The sequence below is a fragment of the Drosophila simulans genome, chromosome 3L (genome assembly GCF_016746395.2).
Source record: "Drosophila simulans strain w501 chromosome 3L, Prin_Dsim_3.1, whole genome shotgun sequence".
Lineage (NCBI taxonomy): Eukaryota > Metazoa > Arthropoda > Insecta > Diptera > Drosophilidae > Drosophila > Drosophila simulans.
This window is the reverse complement of record NC_052522.2, coordinates 21,821,001-21,833,870: the sequence shown is the minus strand read 5'-3', so window position 1 is coordinate 21,833,870 and position 12,870 is coordinate 21,821,001. Positions and strand designations below refer to the sequence as shown.

At 45.0% G+C, this 12,870-nt stretch overlaps 1 protein-coding gene across 1 annotated transcript in view; it reads right to left on the bottom strand.

Annotated features, from left to right (window-relative positions):
- The window catches only part of LOC6739100 (MOXD1 homolog 2), a 113,601-nt gene that overhangs the window by 30,851 nt on the left and 69,880 nt on the right, over window positions 1-12,870 (bottom strand). Inside the window, exon 3 of the mRNA XM_016171927.3 lies at window positions 10,344-10,499. Within this exon, the coding sequence (XP_016032941.2) occupies window positions 10,344-10,499 (156 nt within the window). The remainder of the gene's footprint in view (window positions 1-10,343; window positions 10,500-12,870) is intronic.

Sequence of the window (12,870 nt, the reverse complement as noted above, 5' to 3'; positions counted from 1 at the left end):
ATTGGAGCAACTACGTTTTTAAAATGTGCCCGTTGCTTTTTGGCCTACCCTGGTGTGAATGCCAAACAGGTTACCATGGTCACGTCGGCCATTTTTGTGAGTGGCTGTCGAGGGATCTGCTCTTCTTGGCCATTCTACACTAGCCAAAGCACATTGAATATCAATTTTGCATGTGGGAAATTACATCGGAAACTTTGAGTCCCACTCAGACGTGACCAAGTTTCCTTGACATTTCCTCGATTTCTCGCAGTGTGTGTCAGTGCTTTTCGTTGCTGTGGCATTTATGCCATTCCAGTCATCAGTTGGGACTTGTGCAATTTTCGGAACTTTCTGACAGCTGATTTCAATAACTAATAGGCAGAAGTGGTCAGTGCCCCCGAACCCTTTTGTTGCAGTCTAATTGCCGTGTCAGACTCTGTGATTGCCTTCGACCGGAGAGAAATCATTGCACATTGTTGACAACCGTCTGGATCGGAGGCCAGCCCACATGCATCGTGACACATCTTGGGGCACAGCTGGAGACCCAGACAGGTGGGATCCTGGCCCGATCCTGACAGCCCAGCCGGAATAAGAAGTCAATGGACAAAGCAGCCCAAATATTTCAGATAGTCCCAGGCCTGTAATCGTTTTTCGACACTCTCTCCATTCCGCAAAGTGGCTTAATGATTTTTGTTTCATTATATTGAGTCGTTTGAGCTGAATCTGGCCAGAATGTCTCGACACATTTGTGCTAAGCCTGGTTGTTGTTGTTGTTGTTGTCGGTGCAATTGACATTAATTTGATTTATTTATGGTAGGAAGGCAAAGGCCATTTGGCTCAAGGTGCAACTGCTTTTGGCAATTGCATTTAAATTAACAAATCTAATATGGTTTCTCCCCAGAGTGCCCGCAGGTGTTGTCTCGGCTCATTCACTCTTCCACTTACTCACTCGACTCACTCACCCATTCACCCCCATTCACTTATTCACTTGTGTGTGTGTAAATGAAAATGTTGTTTAAGCTGTGAGGAAAATTAATGTTTCTGAGTGGACAAAAGCGGCAGTATTTGAGTTCGGAATGCACGAGAGGAATGCAGCGTAAATTATTGCAGCAAATACGTTTGGACACAGGCATAAGTATGTGTGCGATTTGGCAAATGAAACTAAAATTGCCACCCATAAGGAGATTAAGACAAAAGTGTAAACAAGATGGCATCTTCAAATGGGTCAAAAGGAAAGTGCCTGGCCAAGCAAATACAGTTTAAGTTATAGCCCAAATTAAGACGAGAAATGGTGGCACAAAGCAGGCCTAAATAGCCGTAAAAAGGGGTGATTTCCGTCCAAAAACTAAATTACGAATAAGTTGGTCAAACAAATAAACCACAAGCAATGAAAATGGCAATTTATAACGCCTCTCTTACAGAAATGTACTAAACTAAACGAATTTGCTGACGTTTGAGTCATCGTATTTTATTAATAATATTTCAAACATTTACCATTCGAGGCATCAATCCAATCTTCTTTAACTCATTGGCAAAGGGAATCGCTCGTTAGCCATTACTCGATTTGCTAACCAATGTAATTCAATTAATTAAGTTTAAGTCGAGATAAAAATGTTCAATAAAGAGCTCCCAGCTCGAGCACCCATATCCAGGTTGTTTGCAGAGCTATTCAACCCAGTCGATTGGGGTCTCTTTTCATATTACTGGCACATCTGTATGGAGTTTCTTTTCGATTTTTCCTGCATCCTTTGCTACCCTGTTGCCTAATTCATATTCATTTATTGTGCTTGCTGCTGCTGCTGCAAATGCTTTTAACATATCCCTGGAACCTCTTTTCCGATAAAATGCTGAGCAGAGGGGGTAAGAGGTGGTGATGAAGTGGGGTTCAAGCCAAACTGGCATATCCGTTGCTTTATTACATTTCGTTTAGTTTTTGGCCAACTGACCACTTTTTTGCGGTTACTTTGTGTGTGTCAGTGTGTCTGTATCTGTGTTCTTCGCCCGTCCATGTGTCCATGTGTGGATGTGTCTTAGTTGCTCGGACTTTGCGGTTGCTTTGGTCACTAGCGCGGTATTTGGCTTGCATCGGAGTATGAGCGGAAAAACTCACTCCGCTGCAGCGCTGGGCGAATGGCCAGTCCCCCTTGGCTTAAAATGAATTTACTAACCGAGTTTGTTCAGAGAGTTTACCGAATGAAAAGCGGAAAAAGCGGGGCGAAAAAATGCAAGTTTACTTCGCCATTTGACCATAAATAATATAATAAAATAACTACACAGGTCAGGCAACTATTGCATACTTTATGGCATCCAGCAGGGCCACCAACACCTCCCCCCCCCCCCCCCCCCCACACACACACACACCCAACCCTCGCAATATGTGGTCTAATATTTTTATAAACAAATTGGTTTTGCGCAGCTCAACGGATGAGGAGCTTGGAAGCGGCTCGCATGCGGTTTCCATACATGTACGTTTGCACGTGTATATCCTTGCTTTTTATATATGACGGATTTTTAGGTGGCGCCCTCTGGCTGTCAGCGTTTGCCACTTTAATTACTTTGCCTCTAAGGATGCGGAGATTTTCGCGTTTTTTGCAACGTCCTGGCTTGGGCCGTTTTGGTTTTTGTGCCGGCCCTGTTGCATTTGACAGGACAACTCCTCACCAGTCCGGGCCATAACCAGCTGCGCTGAAAAGCAACTCAACTGGGCTCGTTATTTATGGCCCTGCCCCCGTCGTCGCTCACCTCGAAAAACGTTTGCCAAAACTCGGACGGCAAAATGGCCAAAAACGTGCGATCCCTGGTCGAGCTTCTGCACTTAAGCCCCTGGAAAACTGAAAAACTGAAAAACTGCAAAACCTTGCCGTGCCGGCTGTTTTGTTTGTCATTGCATTACTTTGGCTGTTAAATCGCCTACTGGAGTTTAGTATTGCAGTCGCAGCACCCAGACTCCAACTTCTCTGCGCTCTCTCTTTCAATATTTGTCGCTTTGGGGCATTAAAACAAACGTTTCCCATTGCGTTGTGTTGGGTTTGCCTGGTGCTTGCTTTCGGTTTTTTGGTGTGCACGTTTCACATGCACTTCTAGTGCCACAACACCATCAAAATGGAGCCCGCCTCCATCACCCAAACGCAAAAACCCAATCTACCACCGCACTCACTCCGGAGCAGAAACAACACGGCGAGTGCAAACTTCAGAGCGCGATTCGTGGAAATCACAGTCCGAAAAAAGGGGGGAATTCGGGCCTGGGTCGGAAAGTGAACCATTTGGAAATGTACTCTCACTATAGATGGAGTACAGCGGATTGGGGATCCGTTGGGATTTTTATACAATTGAATTAGTATAAGTTTTATAAGAAGCTAATCTTACGTGCGGACACTATGCTTGCCAGAAAACAAGTGGTGCTTATACTTCATAAGCAATCTTTGAAAGTCTTCTCCACAAATGGTTAGTTTAAAGTGTGTCGTTTTTTAACAACCGAAATATTCACATTTAGCATTAACAATACCCCTCATCCGACTTATTCATTTTGAATAACCAAGGCTGATTGACCAGTTCTTACCCTGCCACGCTTGGATTGTTTTCTGCGATGGGTGCAGCTGGAAATCTGGGCATACGAGAATCTCTTTACAGTTTATATGTCCTGCCCCGATGGTTCCCTCACTCCTGGGCACTTCCTCGTCCGACTGTGCGACTGTGCATTCGTTGGTTGATTTGCTCGCTCATTCGAAGCTCGTCAACTCGCAAACTCATGTGTAAAAGGGGACAATGCTGGGCTTTAACTTTAATAAAGCGACTAGGCGAGCGCCGCACTCCAGGACCAACCGACCTCCTGCTCCGCCTAGACAACTTTCGGGTGCCAGGCAACATCAAAATCCACATTTCGCTCCCTCCACATTTCAATCCCAGAGCCCAGCCCACTGGCAGCACTGTGTTTTTGGACTGCGAACTGGTTGTGTACTTGATTTTTGGGCAAAGCGGCAAATAACATTTTTGTTTGGCTTTGACGTTGTAGCAATTGCAACGGTTATTCCATTTGCTTGACAAATATACGAGGACGGGGTTTCAGGCCCTCCGTCCGGGCTGGGCAACGTTTAGAACTCCGTGGGCAGAACTCCGCCGAAGTGGAGGAGTGGTAAAGTGGCGGAGCCCAGCTCAGAACTCGAAACTTTCACCGAGCCGGAGTTATGCGCAATTTTTGTTTGGCTGCGCGGCCAGTGTAAAGTGGTCTGGCTTAGACGAGAGTGTTTGTGTTGCAAAAGAGGCTTTCAGTGTAGAAGGAGTTTCGAGTTGCAGGGGCTAAGAGTGGCACAGCTTGCGTTTTGGCCGAAGGTTAATTTCATCATTTTTCGGCGACCACTTGAACTTTGCCGCTGCATTAATGGCCTTTTTTGCGCGCAGAAATGGAGCTGCTGACCACCTTAAGCACTTAACTTGGCTTTTAGTTGCCATTTTTTTTTGTATTTTGGGGGCAACGGCTAAAATGTTCGGTTATGCTCTTGTGACTTTGGCACTAACAAAGTGCCGAAGGATTTCCAGTTGGCTGGCCGGCCGAGCTTAACAAAAAACCTGAAAAATTAAATCAATTTAAATTCCGTTGCATACTTTTTTGGGTTCGGGTGGCTCCTTTTTGGGTTCTTGCACGCCGAGCGGGTATTTCTGTTGCAGCCCTATTAAATTTTTAAGTGCCAAGCTGAAACCGCAAGACCCGCAAACACCACACATTCAAACCAGACCCAACCCCAACCCCCCGACCACTCCACTAATAATTCATTATAAAAGTCAGTGCTTTGGTTTTGGTTTTTGCGTTCTGCTGTGACGCGAATCCATAGCTGCTGCACTCCTGGGAGCCCCCAAGTCGGAGCCCCCAAGTTGGAGCCCCAAGCGCTGGCTTATGCCGTGACAAACTGCTCACATATGTGGACCGTTTGAATGGTGGGGCTGGGAGGTCGTGTTTATGGCACGATTTTGCACAGAAGTCAGCGCCAGGAAGGGAAATGTCTGCGAATGTCTGTTCCTCAAAACGCTTTCTCTGCGGAATCGCCGGCTTTCTTGTGCTCTTTCGTCACAGGATTTCCCCCACTGAGGTTGGATTTGTTTCGAAGAATTCGCTGCTTTGATGTAAAATTGCAATGGCCATTGGGGTTCTGAACCCCTAGCTCCTGGGGTTCTGCGGCTCTGGGGCTCTTGGCACCCAGGTCACCCAGGGCACCCTGGGTCCTTAGCCCGCTGGTAAGTGTTGAAAATTACTGTCGACTTGACTTGTTGCCTTTTTGTTTTTCCTGCTGCTCGTTCCTATGTCCTTATTGCGAGGAAACAACAATATGTACAGCATACATGCACGGACATACACATGCGAGTATGCAAGGACCCGCCATTAATGGGCAAAAATTACTGTTTACAAGTGGGGAAAGCTCCCAGCAGTCGCCACCCCTCCTCAGCTCGAGTGCAAGTTTCGTGTTAAAATAATAAACACATAGCAAAAATTGTAGCGCCATGTGCGGATCCGATGGCGTGGAGAGCACGGAGAAGAGGGGCATAATTCCATTACAGAACTACTTCGACTTGGGCTCTGCACCGGGCACATAAATTATATTAAAAACAATATTTTTACCCGGCTTCGAACTCGGCTGAACTTCACACGGCAAAGTTTGCGTCCCACGACTTTTTTTCTCCACTCCGGTTTTTGCATTTTAAATTGTCGGGACAGCAAAATGCCGTGGCGAGCTTAAACAATTACCAGAGCAACAACAACAACAGCACTAGTGGTAACAACAACAACAACTTAGAGCAAAAAACAATATGAAATTATTATAATGACAATTAGTGTTAATTGTCACTTTCGGCGCGGAATGTTGCTTTCGGTCTCTGTTGAATTATAATTTGCCCAGTTTAGAAAATTAGCATTTTAAATGAGTTTCTTTTTGTTCTGGCTCGCGCTTGCTTGTTTGTTGGCCTAAGCAAATAATAATAACAATAAAAATAATAATGCAACATGAAAGTCAATGGGAAATTAAAAATTGTAATTACTCAATTATTATGCATAAATCACAACAAAAGCTTTGAAGAGCAGATATGTATGTACATGTAATGCCTTCAAAAAGGAGGAGCTCTCCATTTGGTCGAGGAGATTGGATGGAGGCCACTTGATGACAATTCTGGGTACGTCGTCAAATCGAGGGTTTTATTGGCAGGGCGATGGCCGGCCGCCCATAAAGATTTTAATGATTTGCAGTGGGCGTAGGGCAATTAAGCGAGTTGAGAAAATTTAATTAAAGCCACGACAAAAACACTTCGAGCGTCTATTGTTGGCCCAAATAAATTGAAAGCCATTCATTATCAATCCAGAAAAAGAAGCGTAGGTGGTGGGGGAAATTAGGAGAAATAATTAAGCAAACGGCAGAACGACGAAGGACTGGAATATTGAGTGATAAATGTGTCTCAATCTGTGCATGCCAAATTTATCTGACAGTCGCTTCCTAATCCTTTTGTGATTACTTTGAGCCATAATTTAGCATTCGCCAGCGGTCGTTTAGATTTAAGTGCCGAAGTTTGGGGATAACGCAGGAAATCATTAAAAATATTTCAATGAGCTGGAGGAATTGACCGACGCAGTGAGAGAACTTTACAATTTCAACTTTTTGTGTCCGTTTTCGATTTTATCCCTCGCATTAAGCAAAGTTAGGGGGAAAAATAAAAAATCAGAGCCTCGAAATCAAATTGAAATGACGCACTTAATGGCATTTTATGGTTTATGCGCAGTAATATTATTCCACCTCTGCAAGCTCCTCCATCTATCTATCTATATCACCCACTTCCCCCAATCGAGCACTTGCTATCCACGAAATGCTTGATTTCTTTTCATAGATACCCACCCTCCCAAAAGTTCATTCCTTTATTCACTTGCACTGGGTCAAGACGGTGGTAGGGGGGCACAAAGAGGGAAAATCCAATGACGTCATCTGTCCATTGCGGTCGTGACTCTTTTTGGCCAATTGGTAATTTCGTTATTAGTCACGCTCTTTGCGCTTCATTAATGTCCATTACACATAAATGAACCCACATCGATTGATATTTTTCAACTTCGTCGTCGCCAATGTCGTTGGCGGTTTTTAGTGGCTGTAATTTTTGTATTGCGGTTGACGTTTTTGCGGCTGTCTGCCTCCCAACGGCCACCCACATTGCTTTCATTGGGAAAAACGTGCGTGCAACTTCTCCGCCACCCCTGCAGTTTTATTTATGTATGAGCCCGAAAAGGAGCGGGGGTCAGCGAAAAGGGTTGCTCGCATGCATGGCCAATTTCCTCCGACTGATACAATTAATTATATAAATAACGTTTTTATTTATATTCATAGGAACAGCGGTCGAGACAAACTTTGAACTTTTCCCGAGATCATGCCCTTCGCCAGCACATATGCTCTACGTTCGAGTACCCTATATCGATATAGGGGTTGCTCCACGGCCGGGGAATTTATTGTACACGCTTAATTGAGCACTGGCAACTCGAAAGGTTGAGCAGCTGATTGACTCCGCCCCGAGCAGCCTGCAGCACTTTTTATTCCATTTTTTATGACCTTTCGCCGGAATATTGTGGCTCCCGGGGGTTGGTGGGCTGTGGAAATTCTTGAAATCGCTAAAAGTTATTTAAAATAGGATTTTGTGTTACGGGCGTAAACAGCTGGAAATTTTTATTTTGGTATATCAAAAATGCAGGCTCCGCTCGAGTTCATCTCCTGGCGGGGTTAATTTGGGCATTCTTATACGAAAATGGGTCAGATCTGGCGGGGTGCGCTAAAATGATTATGCCACTTGAGCGGCTCAGACTGATATGCTCATATGCCAGGCTTCAGTGGGCTTTAAAGTGGCTCAAGTCGAGAAAATAGTATGTAAAGGCTGAAGGAGATTAGTTTTAAAAGTTGGGAAAGGGATCAAATAATGAAATCGGCTTAAATGGTAAACAATGAGTAGGTACTTGAAAGGGTTGGAGTTCTAATCTAATCAAAGTAGAAGTAGTGGTTTGAGTTTTTTACACCATAGACAAAATGGATTCTTCTAACAGCGAGCTTTTGCTGCAATTTGCACAATTGCCGCTCGTTAAACGCGAAAAGGAAGTGGGTCTGCTTGGGGGCGAATTCGGGGCATTGGGGGTGCACTTCTCGCAGAAACGCAAACAATTAATAAATTTTTAAGTGCATGGCAAATCATGCCCTGCACGCTGACCTCAAAGTTCTGGACAAACCAAACTCAAACCTTGCAAATGGCTCTGCACACAATACATTATTAATTTTCCCCACCCCATCACCCACCTCCCCCGCCACCCCTCCGGATGCACAACAAACAGCGCTTAATTTGCCAAATGGTTGCTTCTGCTTTCCCACTCCACCCTGCACCACCCACACCCCACGCCGCACTTAATGCAAAAAACTGCAAGTTGTAGTTTACTTTTTATTCATGGGACAGCGGGGGAGGAAGGGGAGGGAGCGCACAAGATGCAAAATACCTTACCGAAAATGGTGGAGAAGTTGGGGGAAAGCACAAAAGCAAAGCCAAAATGGGGAAAACTTCTTTTGAGCAGATGAAAGTGGGGATAGCGATTCAGTGGATATAATATAACCTACAAGTTAAGTTATTAGAAAGAAGAGTATAGAAATTTGAATCACTCAATATGTTTCCATGACTGCAACACTTTCTTTAAAATCATTATATAAAAAAATACTTGCATACAAGTTAGAACAATTCAATCGAGATCATTTTCGATGATGTGGATGCCAGTTTCCAAGCGAAACAGATTTCAAAAAGCAAATACTCCCTGAGATTCTAGGGTATTTGGATTGTACAAATAGTGGCAAGCTGGGATGCCCCTCCCCCAGCCCCGTCTCCGTTTATCCACTCCCTGATTCGGAGTAAATTGTAGCGGCAAACTTAAGCGAACTGCGTAGAGCGGGGTCAGCTAAAACAGAAATTCATTAAAACTTTGCATTGTGCTCCAAAATTGCCCCACAACAAAGCTTGCCAAGGCTACAACAACATTAAGTACTGGCTTATTGCAAACTAATTTGTCTAGGGCGATTTGGCCAAAAGACTTTTCCGGGTGAGGTGGGGTCCCACCATTCAGCCAATCCCCGAGATTCCACTCAGTCCTATCCATGCGAGTTCACTGATGACGCGACAAAATCCAATTAATATGCTAGACAAATAAAATGCTCGGCTCCCTCCCACAAAAATGTCCTTGGATCCTGGAGGCGAAGGCCAGGGGAAGGCGAGGGAAAGAAGGGTAAGGGGACTTACTAGGACAGTTTAGATAAAGCAATAACCAAATGTGTCTACGAACAAACACACGCGACTCTGCATAACATTTTTTGCGCACCCCGCTCCTTTGGGTTAGTCAAACTTGAGGCACACTATATCTCAATATGTGTATACTCTTTGTGGTTGGGGCGTTCGGTTGCCTTTGGTCCTTGTCGCCATGTCTGGCATATGTGTCCTGTGCCCTTCCTCCTCTCCCTCCAGCAAGTATTCGGGTGTTTGCGCCACGCGCTTTGTTTACTCAAGTTAACCAGAAAGTTTTCTTTAAGATTTACGCTTAAGTTATACGTGATAAAACTTTTATCACTATGACTTGTTCGCCCGCTCCCCGCATTTTCCCGATATCTGCGGCCTTGATGGAGTGCCAAGTGCTGGCTGGCGATGGAGAGATTTGGCAGCTAATTGCACAGCCAATATGAGCCTGTTGGAATGGCCCAGGAGTGCAGCTAATAAGCGGCAGCAGGGCTTAACGGATATCGGATGCAACCCCTAATCCGCAGTCCGTAATCTTTGACCCTTGCTGCTCGCGTCTGGGAAAAAGGAAGCGGCCTCGGGGCTGATTCCGTATGCTTAGCATGCCACAAATTTCACTGTTTATATTTGGTTAACGTTATTGCCAAAACGGGAACCACTCTATTCCCTACACAGAAAAACAAATCCATTACATTGTGAAGGGAATCTTGAAAAAGATTACTTGATCAAGTATTGAATAACCAGTTCATAACCATTCCGTATCGCCCTCTTGTGTACGTTTTCCTCATATACGACCATCCAGAATAACCAGTAACTGGCACCAGCCAACTGTTTTTTTTTTCTCAGTGTTCGCCCACGAGCTCCTCCCCCGAGAAAAGTGGAAATCACTTGAGTACTTTGATGGCAGTCGCTTATATCATAGCAGTTGTGGTGGCGGCAGTCGGAAACTTTTATTAACATAAACTATGAGTCAGGCTGGACTCCGACTTCATACCCCGCCCCGCAGAGGGTATAAATTTCACTTGCAGCTGCCGAAAGTTTGACCAGTATATTTATTAAAGAGTTGACTCCGGATGGACTGAACTCACCGTGATGGCGATGTCGTGGCTGGGGTCGCATGTGTCCAGTTTGCGTCGGAAGCGGAGGACCGTGTGGGTTGCGTTCTCGTAGCCCAGCATCAGCATATAATCCTGCGAGGGATCCACCACCGGCTCAGGGTCTCCATTCCGTGTGACGTGTCGATCCTGTAATTAAATGCAGCGAAAGCGAACGGGGATTAATGAATGGAAAACGCGGGAAGAATGTGAGAATAATACTTAATTTACATCTCTGTGCTTTTGCACCTCTGTGAAGATTCTGGGTTTCGTTTTGGAAACGTAACGAGATATCGGATATTTTTCCATATCATTAAGCAGAAGTCCTGTGTTTTTAGTTCTGACCCCCGAACTTTTCCAGCACGTTGGTTCTAGTGTTTTCTGTACATGAAGTAGGTGCGCTTATTTCTCATGATATTTTTTGGTGAAGTAATCTAAACTTTCCACTGAGTCCGGGAGCACCCAAGGCATTTTCTCTTCCCCACAAAAGGCCCTGCACTTTTGGCTCTTCCAAGTGTTTTGACAGAGTTGCCAAAGTTAAAGTTCTATAAGTAGTTTTGCCCAAGACCAAGGAAAGAAGCAGATGGGTAAACCCTTTTTCGGTTTAAAAATACAAAAATGTTCGTGGGCCTCGTCCCTGTCGTCCCCACCATCCCCATCGTCCCCATTCGTCCTTTCTCCTCCGATTTCTTTGCACATGTTGGCCGGCCTCGTCGAACACAGAAGCCAGATAGACGTGGGTGTATGTAAATTCTTATACATATAACAACATGACCCCTGCTGTCTGCCTGCTCAATATTTGGAAAATGTTCTCTCAGCTTGTTGTGGCTGAGTGCTGGGCGGTGGGTGGTGGTCGGTAATGGGTGGCTAGGTGCCGGGTGAAAGGATTCGGCTTTTCATATTGGCAGTTGACTGGAAATGGGCGTTATGCTTGCCATCTTCCCTTGTCAGCCCCATCTCCCCAATTTCTTTGCTCTCCATCTTTTTGTTGTTTGGCAAAAATTTTGATGATGTTGGCAAAGTCAAAAGTGGATTGGGATGGATATGCAGATGGGGGGCTTCTCTCCGCCCTTCGACCGTAATTGAAGCTGATGGAATTCGGGGAGTTGTCTTCAGAGTGGATATTTCAAAATTTTATTGATTTAATTATTTGTTTTCATATGCAACTATGGAGAGACTTTCCCAAATATTCGCTTTACCTTTCAATCGGCAGGAACACAACTCTGCTTGTTTTGGCTTTCACTTGGCCAGGAATCGATTGAAATTGAAGGCGATTTATTGCTTATTAAAGCTTTGAGTTTAAAAGGTTGGCTAGAGAAGCTAACTTTTGAATTACTTAACTGGCTTGGTTTCGATTTCTCCGTTTTCCATTTAATAATTTTGCTCAATTCATTTGGGAGATTGCATTCTCCATCATTTACGAGGAAACACGCAGCTGGTGGTCAGTGCCTTGGTCCAGCCTCCACCTGAGCATTTGATTTATTTCTGCTAATGCCGCATCTTTTATCACACTTAACAGGATGTGCACTTTCCCAAGCTGCTTTATCCCGGCTGACAGATTATAGCGCATAGAAAAAAGTTATCCATCTGTCTTATCCTCGACAAAGCGCCCTCCTCCCACTTATCCCCCTCCCCTCCCCATCACATCTGATAGCGAAATGAGCGTTTTCCATCATCTAATTACCTCGAAAATTTCCCACAAACACACACGCAAGCGGAGAGGCTGACTCACCCACGCACACACTTACACACACACAGGCACACACACCTGAGGCTGTTGCAATTAATTTGCCCCAATTTATATCATCTGGATCCAGTGCTGCGTGTTGTTACCGACCGAATTACATGCCGGCATTTAATTAATCATATCTCAGACCCTGCGCCATTTGCCATTTTAGTTAGCTAATTAAAAGTTTTTCTTCTCCCGCTTCGCCGCTGCTGTGGCGAAACATTTAACATAAATTGTAGAAATATTTTTCATCTATGGCGCGATAACTGCCCCTCTCCCTTGCTCCCCCCCTCTTTCTGACTATTCGCTGTCCTTTTTTTTAAAAGGGGGAAGGGGAGGTAATCTGGGAACGCATAATTCAAGATCGCAGGCGCGCAGTTCCTCTTCCCGTTTTGCCTGTTTTGCACAGCTTCCCTTTTAATTTTACATTATCTACCCAAACCGGCACACACACACTCGCACATAGTGCCAAACACATAGTCATACCTTGACATGTTTCCCGCTTATCTAGAAAAAAGAGAGAGAGAGACAGCGGCAACTGACGGAAATTAAAAATACGCGCTGCAATGTTGCAAGCACCCAACATGAAGCGACGTTATCAAAATCTGCGTGTGCGTGGGCGTGGTCGCTGTCCGGGGAAGGGGGCGGGGCGGCAGGTGGTGGGTGGAGTGGGGGAGGGTTACCCAGGGTCGTCGAGGGGTAATTATGCAAAAAGGGAGGGCGCATAAATTTGCAATATTCTTGGAGCTGCTCTCAAATGCCAACGACGTTTAAACTGCTCGCAACTTTATT